The sequence below is a fragment of the Poromitra crassiceps genome (genome assembly GCF_964638095.1).
Source record: "Poromitra crassiceps genome assembly, chromosome: 2".
NCBI lineage: Eukaryota > Metazoa > Chordata > Actinopteri > Beryciformes > Melamphaidae > Poromitra > Poromitra crassiceps.
In genome coordinates, this window is record NC_139624.1 from 55,683,414 (window position 1) to 55,695,423 (window position 12,010).

The window sequence follows — 12,010 nt, forward strand, 5'->3', positions numbered from 1 at the left end:
CGTCATCCAAATGACGGACAATATTGCCGTAAAGAGTGTGATTTGCAACACAACGATATAAACAATAGAGGATCATATCAGACGAAATACATTTTCTATCGTCCAGACGAAATATATCGTCATATCGCCCAGCCCTACCCTCGACCTCAAAAAGGTTGGTGACCCCTGATGTAGAGTATCCTCTTGCTGGCCTGGCTGTCTGTCACATTACTAGCTGACTCCTTGTTGGGATCCATTGCATCAAAAAGTTGGTTTACTGCAAGGGGCTTTACAATGTGACTGTACTGTAGAACGCGTACCACAAAGGCTTACAGGCAATATCCACCAGAAGCGTTACGGGTTGCGTTGCGGATCCAGTAAAACTGCCGGATCGACACCGCCCAGGTTCATAGATGGACAATACATGTGGTACGGAAAAATTACACACCTGTTCTATTTATGACGGATCCGTCTGACAGATTACATAAGTGTGGGTCTGTTCACAGCCGTACTTGAGCCGTACGTACCGCATCTGTTCCGGAGCTGGTGGACATTAGCCCTCAGGGCTCGACATTAACGGCTGCCCGGTTGCCCCGGGCAACCAAAAAAAACATGGGGCAACCATTTCTTGGTCTTTGGTTGCCCCAGAGGCAACCACGATTTAACATGCAACAAAATATGTACAGCAGCAAACAGCAAAATATACACCAAATAAATGTTTTAATACTTGTTGTGAGTGACATATATGTGACATTTTATTGCTGTTACAATCGGAACGATGTTACTAATTACCAGTCGGAACCTACGTGATGCATGCTGCACGTGCAGTATGTTTAACGAGTACTGACTTGGACAGGTGGGGCTGCTCGCACACAATCACAGCGGCTGCAAGACACAAGAAGAACCGCGTCCGCCCGCAGCCCCGCACAGAAACAAAGGACGAGGAAATTGTCATTGAGGTGAAATACCCGTGCGTCTTTGAACGGGACGGAAAACGAATGCTATACTGCAAAGCATGTAGCCTACAACAAGCGCTTAGGTCTCATTTGCTTCCCGCATCGGCGAGTGTCCGCACGGAAAAGTGAGTCAAATCAGCAGACGCGCCCCTCCACAAGGCTCCTGTGCAGACGGTTTTCGCCTCGCCGTGCACACCCCGAATTGTGTAACTACCTGGACGCGGCTGAGCGGACAAAGTGGAGTTTTCAAGCCTCCAGCTCACTTCCGCGAGCAGAAACCCACACAGTGTATAAAAGCTCCACACGTTTCCTCGTCAAGATTCAGTGTCTCTCATTTCCGTGCGACAGCCCAAACTTCAAGCATAATTCCAGCATAACGCTATACTGCAAAGCATGTAGCCTACAACAAGCCTACAACATACACCTCGACCAGGACATCCTTCAAAAACGTTTTACCACCGCGTATATGTGCTGAGGAATGATTTGCATCCCTGGCCTGTCAGCCTGTCATACGGGGTGAGAGAGAGAGGGATTGCAGGGCCGCTTCTGGGCCTTTTGGGGCCCTATGCAACATCAGAGTGGGGGCCCCAAACCACTGTCATCATAGTATCCCTGAATGAACATGAGGAGGGTAGGCTACTTCATTATCAATAACGCTTTTAATTAATAAATTAAGCACAATATGAACAATAACTGTTAAAAAATATATGAAAATGAAAGTTCACAAATATTAGTTAAATCCTTTCAGTGCAAATGCATTATAAAAACAAAAAATAAGATTTGTTTAGAAAACGAAATGACACAAATTTATTATTATTATTATTATCATTAATACTACTACTACACCCGGTGCACACACTGAATAGGCCTATCTATATACTATAGACTATTATACTTACTTTTCTGTCACATCGTCATTATTAAGCCGGCTTATGACTGCATAGTATCTTAACACGTTGAGTGCCAAGGACGAGATATCTCGTCTTACATAATCCAACCGTTGAGTGCCAAAGACGAGATATCTCGTCTTACATAAACATTTTTTTTTTTTGACGGTGGGACATCAATCAACCCCTTTTACGTCTTCTATACCACTATTGGAGGAAGAGAATGTGTATAATCTATTTTACCGACCACTAAGTGGCGACAGTTCTCTCCAGACAGAGAGAAAGCCACAGCCACGGGTCCGCTGGAGAAAGCCATTCTAATTTTCAAGGAAATAGCTGGGCGAAAACTCTTTCGATTTCACACACACACACACACACACACACACACACACACACACACACGCGCGCGCGCGCGCGCGCACACACACACACTCGAGTACCTTTGCGCATAAATAAGACCAGAATCGCAAAAGCTTCTTCAAAGCTCTCAGCCGACACCTCAAGAAACGAACGAGCCAGTTTTACAGTCCAGACTGCCCGAGAGCGGCCGCGGAGCCTCCTCCCTCCGCAGCACAGACGGAGGGAGGAGTTTGGAGACACACACACACACACACACACACACACACACACACACACACACACACACAATACAGTATACAGACTTGCCCAAGGGCACCCATAATCACAGGCACGTGAGGTGGTTCTAAAAATCCATTTATCTCTAAACTCTCTGAAAATCTCTGAAACCATGCTGTACTCAACGGCTAATATCTACATAACTACTAACTCTGCAAACTAACTCTTTTAGACAGAGAAAGCACACATTCTATTAGTTATTTTTAGATGATTGGTGTTCACGAAGTCTTAACAGAAAAGAATCCTCGGCTCTTGTAAAATGAGCCAGAATCCTCAAAAAAAAACCTGGCACAACTTACCTACAGCATTGAAAAAACGGCTGGCACTCAATGTGTTAATTACTCAAAATATAAGACGACTAAAATTGGGCAACCATATTTTTATTCGGGCAACCAAAAGCTCTTGCCAGGTTGCCCCTCCGGCAACCACTTTTAAAAGTTAACGTCGAGCCCTGGCCCTTAATCCTTCGGGTTCGGGCGGACCCAGGTTCGAATCCGACCCGTGGTCCTTTGCCGCATGTCCTCCCCTCTCTCTCTCTCCCCACCTTTACTGTCTGCTTACTGTCCTATCTAATAAAGGCAAAATGCCAAAACAACAACAACAACACCACCACCAACAACAACAGTGTGACTGTACACACCACACCACTGTGAACATTAGGAAACTTTCCTAGCAGAATGCAAAGAGAATCCGTTAACTAGCATTTATTGCTCATCAATTAATAAACTACTTGACATTGTAAACATCCAATCCAACAAACACAAGCTGAGCAACCAGAGAATGTCAATCACTTCAGCAATCACTAGGGGATATTAAGCTGTGTTTCTTGGGGGGAAATCAAACATTAATTTGGTAGCTGCCTTTTAAATTTCTTCCAGCCACCAATGCAAGACATCATTAGTTGAGAGGATCAGACAGACGGAAGGCCAGAGAAGAGTGTCTATAACACTGCCATACATAGAAGCTGTCCATGCACTGGACTGGACAAGTTGACAAGCAGAAACTTCATCATCGGATGGGGTATGGGGTTAGCACCTTATGCAGTGTTTCCCACAGGATTTTGAGAATTTGTGGTGGGGGGCCGCAGACCCCCTAGGGGGGTGCGAGGGCATGCCCCCCCGCAAGATTTTTTTAAACATTTTAAAGTAAAATGCATGAATTTGGTGTACTTTGAGAAAGCTTAAGAGCCAAATTAAAAGGCTAGATCTATGAAGAACATGTCATCATTACTGTGCTGTGGGTTTACAATGACAAACTAAATTTATCCCTATAGGTCAGGGATACTCAACTTGCTTTGCCACTTTCGTGAAATGATAGAAGGCGAGGGGCCAGTTAATAAACAAACAATATACATTTTTCTGTAGCGGATTGTAGGTTTTTGGGGTGCTGGAGTTTAGGCTGACAGTGTTGTGCACACCGGATAGTTAGTTAGGTTAAGTTAGTTAGGTTAAGTACATACATAAGTGCTTGGGTAGTGAGCAGATGGCGGTATTTGACAATTTAGCAGCTAAATCATAGATTATTGAAAGATATTCCATATTCCAGACTGAAATGCTATAACAGAAGTATTGGCCAGAATGACATGAACATTTATTGGACACTTATTCAGCGGATATCTTGCATGTTGCGTTCAGGTGCACTGTAAAAAAAAAAAAAAAAAAAAAATTTGGTCAACATCTTATTGTGGCGGTCAAAATATTATTGTGGCGGCCCGCCACAAATTCCTTTATGTATGGGAAACACTACCTTATGGCTCATTTCCACCACATGGTAGGGCTGCATGATATTGGAAAAAACTGACATTGCGATATTCCCCGCCCATGCGATATATATTGCGATATGAAAAAATACAGATTTTCACCAGATTACCAGAATAGCTCTATTTGAAAGAAAATAATATTTCTAGAATGATTGGGATGATTCTTTGGAGGAGTCCATCTGATTTTGGAGGGGAAATTAGGTATTTTAATGTTTCTCAACCACTGGGCTGTGACCTACTGGTAGGCCTCAGAGCGTCATCTATCAGGGTGCATACACATTTTGACCAATGGATTTCCATGACTTACATACATGAAAAAGTGAGTGAGTTATGACATTCTACTTTAAAATGTCACTAGCCTATACTTCACTTAGTGTAATGCAGCCTTTAAAACCAGGGAAAGACAACATGCTGTATCACCATATTACCATCCAACATCTAAGACCATATAGTCTCAAATCACAATATGGATATAAATTTGATATATTGCCCACCCCTAATATTGAGTGCCAGAATCTACCTCCCAATGATGCTATTTGCAGAAAAACATTAGATTTAATTGATTATAATCACTGCTTTCAACTTCTTTCGTTCTTCTAACGTTTCAATAAGTCAACAATGAAACACTGCTGCCACTTCACACATGGTTACTTCACACACTTGGTCTGACCCCCCTCCAGAAACTACCAAGTGGTACGCTCCGCATTTGGGGAGTTCTGGTTTTTGAGCGCACGCAGGGCAGTACAGAGAGACGAGGATTCACATACAGCCGACCGGTGACAAACAATTCATTCGTGAAAAGTAATAAATATACATTTAATTGCCCAGCTATGTCTATTGTCTTTTTATTTTCACCGACATGTTTTGTGTAAATGAGTCGCTATGTATGATTAACTCTACCGTAACGTTACTGCTATCATGTGATGCAACATCAGAGACGGGGAGAGAGAGCTGCGGTGATACACGCACAACTTCTCAGTAATCACTTCAGCCTTCGTGTCATTATAAGTTGCTTTTTGGTGTTTCAAGAGTAAATATCTCCACTCCACGGACATGTTGAGTTACAGCAGCCAGCCTGCTGTATACTAGTGCGCTGCAAGCTGTGTCCGCCTCCGCAATCACATCGTTTACAGACAGGCTACTGTCAGCAACGCAACATAAGCAAAAACAATTCAATTGAGCTCTCTGTGCATGTTTGTTGTGTTGAAGCTAAGCACTAAATGAGTGAGTACAGTAGCGGGGCGTCTCTCTCCTATGAGAGAACCTAATTTCACTCAGTAGGCTACCCCTAAAGTGAGAGTTTATCAAGCAACATGACGAGTTAATTTGCTTTTGACATCGCACGTCCTGCGATGTGACTATCGCGCATGCGCACATTGCGATGACGATGTGTAAACGATATATCGTGCAGCCCTACCACATGGTACTGCATAGTACGGCTCATCTCAACTCGGCTTTACTCGGCTCGACCTGAAGTCTGCTTCCACCGCAAGTAGTACTCAAATCTGCCCTCCGCCCACAACTGGTCGTCAGCGCCACCGCATATCTGCCGTCCTCCGGTTGTAACGTTAAAATCAAATCCCTACACGGAACTTTCAACAAACTGTAGATGGAAAATGAATGGCGGATGAAATCCATTGGTTGTATGGTGATTGCAGGAGAGGGCGTGACTTTGGTGCTGTAGTCAGTAGTCACAGCGACTATACCATCGAAGTCGGCCATACATCTAAGTCTATATGAACTACATGAGCAAATGAGACCATCGGCTAGGAGATTGGATATTTCATTGTTGTTAAATGTACATGCCTGCGCTGTACACCGCACTGCATAGCGGAGGACTGGTAGAAGCCGGCTGACCATCCCGTCACCAGGAAAACCCGCGGCTCCACCTCCGGCCTAGCGGAGCTCTCTCTCAAGTCACTGGTACCGGGTCCACAGCCCTGGAACCTCGACAGAGGTGGTACTAGAAATAGCACGATTCAACCCGGGTTGTCCCGTTTTTTGACCGGTGGAAAGCTACAAAAAAGTGAGTCGAGCCGGGTGGAGCCGCACCAATACCAGCAGTGGAAATGGGCCATTACATGACTTATGGGGAGCAATTTACATGGCTTGGGCTATTTTGGTGGCTATCGTAAGTAGGGATGCACCGATCGATCGGCACGTGACCGGAAATGGCCGATTTTCACGTGATCGGCCTCGATCGGTGATCTGTTCCGGTCACTCTAAATAGCCAATTCTGTGAGCCGATTTTCACATGACGTGCGCGCACCCCAAAGCACCGAGACAGGCACCCAGCCACCACACCACACACGCCAGCATACCTTCCTCGTTGTGGATTTTTTTCACCGTCAGTGAAGTAGACAAAGCTCGCAGTTTGTCACACATGCAAGTCGAAAATAAGCCGTGGAGACAGAGATGCGGCCGAGTCCCGCTCGGCTGGAGTCCAGTCAGAGCGGCTCGCTTCACCTCACTGGCCCCTCTCTCTCTGCTCTCTCTCCCCGGGAAGCGGTGCTCCAGCAACCCGCCACTGCGCACAGCCGGCTTGGCGAGGTGAACGCGAGCATTGTGTCCAGTATGATAACCATTCCCCGACCTGCTTTTCCATTCCACATCAGCGCTGCTGCCTCAGCCTGTCAAGTCATGTTGTAACGTGACGTGGATACAGGAGAGACTATTTGTTTCGTATTGCAAATAGAACGACATGAGAACGACGGACATAATAATAAAAATGCATCGGACTCACAAGTGTGCAACGTTTTCTGTGCGTGACGATATTTTTTCGGATGGCAGATAAAAATACGCATACCAAACTTCGGACTGTGTGTAAACTCCGCCTGATATTCAGACTGAAGATCGTTACTGTAACTCATAAACTAATTTCCCCTCTACTCAAGAGGACTGGTCTGGAGCCAGTCTATAAACTCCTTGTCCATGGATCATTTTGATGTTCTGTTGCACCTGTTTTCTTTTGGAAAAGTAAATGCATGATAGCTGTGGGATATAGGCTATTGGATTTAATTTAATTTTTGTATTCATTGTATTTGCACAAAAAAGCTCTGTCCAGTAGCCTAACCTGGAACACTTTTATTTTGAGATGTGTTTGAGTGAGAAGGTCCTACTTCATGCAAATTATAAGAATTGTTTATTTGTTTATTTGGATCCCCATTAGATGTAAGAATTGTTCTATGAATCTTAATTTTTAAACAAAGTTACAAAAACGTTTGTGTAAGCTGTCAATTGTTGTTTTTAGAAAAAAAAATCGGAATCGGCAAAAATCGGTATCGGCAAGTCAGACTATTCAAAAATCGGAAATCGGAATCGGCCAAGAAAATGGCAATCGGTGCATCCCTAATCGTAAGCTGCAGTGTGTGTGTGTGTGTGTGTGTGTGTGTGTGTGTGTGTGTGTGTGTGTGTGTGTGTGTGTGTGTGTCAGAATCAGTCTGCCCATTGTATCTTTTTTTTTATATCAACTAGCTAGGGTGGAGACCCTGGAGATGATGCACCATGGCTGCGGTTATGGAAATCGCCCGCTCCAAGGGCTCCCAAAATCGTGACTGACAGACATACAGACACCGCCCACCCACCTAGGTGCCATCAAGCAATCACAGTTGCTCGAGTGACATCACACATCACTGATGTAACTGTAAGAGGCAGCAATGTGCCGCCTGCCGGAAAGCCATTAGAAGATCACTGATGACATCACAATCGTGACTGACACCGCCACAGACACCGACCGCTTAGCCAATATCCCACTCAATAGTTTCTCTCAATTTCAGTGCATGACATGATACCACATTATCCATTTCCCAAATTAAGTCTTCTGACAGCCCAAGCTTTGTTTCATGTGTCTCTAGTGAAACCAAAGTGCATGCATAAGCTAGCCACTGTATTTCTCTAACCTGCATCGAGTAGTATGCAGCTGGGAATCGAACTCACAACCTCCGGCATTGCTGTAGCAAGGAGGCTAAAACCCATGGGGTCTAGCATCTGTCACTAGAGTGAGGTTTACTCCAGCATTTCCGTTGTCCCGTAATTGCAGGACATTGGCCTTTAAATTTCATCAAAAACCTGTAAATTAAAATCTGCAGGACACCGTGTCCTGTAAATTATCTCCCGACGCAATTATTTGTAACCCCGTATTAAATCCCCCGAGTCAAGAATATTGACCTGTCACTTTATAGTTTGGCAACACTGTCAAACAGCTCCACACGAGGTGTGACAAACTAACTTCCTAGTACTGCTCGTCTTTAGCTGCTTCTGATTGGTCAGTTTAGAGAGGTACATCACGTTTCTCTAAAATGCTATTGGCTAATGGGGCGGCTGGGCGGGACTGAGTGTTGGGATTTTGACAGTGCAGTGAGGTTTATGTGTCAGTGTGTGCGCTGCTGTGCACTGATATAGCGTGTGTGTTTTCCTCTTTACGTAGTGGGTAGCTACCCAAAGCAAGCCAAGTCTACTATTTTAGTACTCTTATTAGCCTGACTCATTTGTAATAAGTGTGTTTGTATGGCTAAAGTTTTGCATGCTATCCTATCGTCTGAGAACTATAGCCTGATGCTAATGTAGAGGCTAGTGTTTTCCACCTGCTTGTTAACGTAGCTACATGGATCTATTATATTATCGGGATGCTAGTGTTTTCCGCCTGGACGAGACGACCAGCTGGACCATCGCCACACCAGATAGCGCCCCGTGTGACTGGAAAAGCATGGTTGCACCTCTAGAAATGATAGGTTAATTGAGTCTTATTGGCTGTTTATACTTTCAAATAAAAAAATATTAATCTACATGAATAATTATGTAATGTCATATACATGTTATGTATGTCTTTATATAGCCTAAGCCTATATGAATTTATACCACTTGTCCTGTATTTGAAATCGTAAAGGACACGATGTCCTGCAGCTGTGAGTGCTAGCAGAAACGCTGGTTTACTCACTGCACAGCACTACCCACACCGTTACAGTTCCTTATCGAACACTAAAGGCGCTGACAGGGTTCTGCACAGCCTCGTCTTGGAGCCTTGCCGCTGACTAGCGGCGACAGCGAGACTGTGCATACTCGAACGTAACTCGACGCGTTGGCTACGGTACACGTCCAAAACACTAGGTGGCTTGTGGTACACTCATGTCCATTACGTTATCGTGTCGTTTACCAAGAACTTGCAATCATGTCGGTGGGGGGACATTTTATTGTCCATTTCAAAACTCATTCCGGTGAGCCTCAGCCTGCAGAAGGCTTTGCTAGATGAGGGACAAGCACTGTAAAATGAGGAAATGGCATTTCCTCATTCCTCACAAGTACGTCAGTGGATATGTGCGTGGCCCAAGGCAATGGCCAATCACAGCTCTCGTGCTGGTCACGTCACGTCCGCGTTGATGCCGCAGAGTCACATTTTCGAGGCCACCGAGCTGCCGATAGGACGGCCAGCTGTGGCGACCCCTCGGCGCTGGCGATTTCGCGTAAGCATAAAACCAGTTTTAATCCTAATGTACCTGACGTGACTTATGCTGTGTCCATAGATACAGTCGGTCTGTGTGGAAACGCCCACAAAATGTTACTACAGCTGCCGCACGAGTGGGGTAAAACCCCCATATATCTCAATGGGCTGACTCACCAAAGGATGGTGCTACACTCTACACTACAGGATTGGGGATTCTAGAGCAGGTACAGACGTCTGTTCAGATATGCGTTTACTGCGGTGGTTGAATCACCGATCCTGTCTGCTTGGGCTGGGCTAGCACAGCACTAGCAGCTAAATGCTAACTAACTATGCTGAATGGGGAGAACGGGATGAATTACCCCACCCTGACCACGCCCCCAGCCAGCTACCCCAGCGTCTATGACGAGACATTGACTGTATTATCTACGGTACTACTGACGTTTATAGTGATTTTATCATACTTGATGCCGTTTTGATTTCGTACGCCATCAAAATAATGTTCATATAAGGACTTGGGGAAGTGCTGATAATTGTAGCGTCCTTTCAAAATATATTATCATAGTTATGTTTCGTTAGGGTTGGGTGATAGATAAATCACCCACATGAAAATTTCATCTACTCAAAGCTGCACGAAATATAGTTTCTAATTTAGTAGAAACAGCAATTGTAGTGTAAAATAGCAACAACAAAAGCTCACAGGTTAACTAACTAGATGCCACACCCACATTTTAACATTGATACTTAATCACTAATATTCTAGGCAATTAGTGCCTGGAGTGCTCTCCAGTGAGTTTATAGAGCTCTTCTGGTACTTTATGGCATCTTTATAGCCGGTATCCCTACCTTATTAAAAGGACTAGTAGCTAATAGGCTACATGCACAACTTTTTTACTTCCTGAAATTAGTACAGCTTCTTTATTTCCTGTCCTACACTATTGGATGAACTGATTAATCAGGTGTGCCTGATCATTGTTGTGACTGCAGCACACCTGACATTAATCAGTTCATCCAATAGTGATGACAGGAAATAAAGAAGCTGTACTAATTTCAGGAAGTAGTGGAGTTGTGCATGTAGCCCATTGTGTGGTGGTAGTACTGAGTGACCATTACTACTTAATTGTATTTTTTAAATCACGTATGGTACGATAATACCGTAGTGCAATATATTATGTTGTGTAATTTGTTGAGCTATGACAGCTGAGCTACATGATATAGTATTTTGAAATTTTGCAGTAAAATGTTGAATTATATAGTTATTTTCACGATTTTCAGAAAACTCATAGCTACAAGCTATTATTTGTCAACAATGTTAGCCTAACATTGTTGACAAATAATAATTGAGCTAGCTTCTATGAGTTTGTTAGGCTACACTTCGGAACGTGTATTTTCTGACCGCCACACAGTAACACACCCCCTAATAGCCACCAGACACATAGCCTACACACATAGCAACAGGAACTTACCAACACGACCAAAACACATTTTTCTAACAACAGCTGTGCAGCAAAATAATCATCCACGCACACCGAGACACCAGAAGACATTACAACAGCACACACCGAGGAAAGTAGATTTTCCTTTTCTATTTCGCCGTTGCTTATTATTATTAGCATCGAGCTTAGAGGAGAATCCTTCAGTTTTGGGAGACAATAGCTTGTCAACACACACAAAAGGGTGTTTCAAAATTAACGGTTTCCCAAGGACTGCCCTAAAAGAATTACCCAATTTCGCCAAGTTGACGTGATAATTATATCCAAAAACCTCACCTTGTTTGACACACTTGACTCGGACGGGATCCTTGCAGTGTTTGACCACAGCATGTACGTCCCTGGTGGTGAGTCCAGCCACCGGGGTATCATTGACTTCCAACAGGAGTTCATCCTGGGAGAGTTTACCGCTGTAGCAGACCGCTCCGCCCGGGAGAACCTCACTGACCACCGAGAACTGTCCATTCTCTGCGCCGCCCTTCAACTCCAGCCCCAGGTCCCCCTCCTCATTCCTGCAAAGGACACTCTCGTGGACTTTGTTAGTCCAGTGGTTTTTCCTCTTCTTCAGGCTTTTGGACATGGCTGAAACCAGGAGGATTCACATGAGGGCGGCCATGGAAGAAGTTTGATCGCTCTTGTAAGTCCTCAGTATCCCTATCGTGTCCAGTTTCAATAGTGGACGCCAGTTGTATCCATGTCAGCGCACACACACACGCACACGTGCGCGCGCGCACACACACGCACGCACACACACACTCTCACGGTACGTGCACATCTACAATGGCACGGCGGCTTGCCTGCTGAAAAAGCCGCTTTGACGCTGCATCTTGATAGGCTGTCTTGCTGTATTCTCGATTCTGATTGGT

At 44.6% G+C, this 12,010-nt stretch overlaps 1 protein-coding gene across 1 annotated transcript in view; it reads right to left on the minus strand.

Moving 5' to 3' along the window:
* Positions 1 to 11,724, minus strand: part of magi2a (membrane associated guanylate kinase, WW and PDZ domain containing 2a) — a gene marked incomplete at both ends in the record, with an annotated part of 305,378 nt that extends 293,654 nt beyond the window's left edge. The window contains one exon of the mRNA XM_083662535.1: positions 11,424 to 11,724. Coding sequence (XP_083518661.1) covers positions 11,424 to 11,724 — 301 coding nt within the window. The remainder of the gene's footprint in view (positions 1 to 11,423) is intronic.
* Between the last annotated feature and the right edge of the window lie 286 nt (positions 11,725 to 12,010).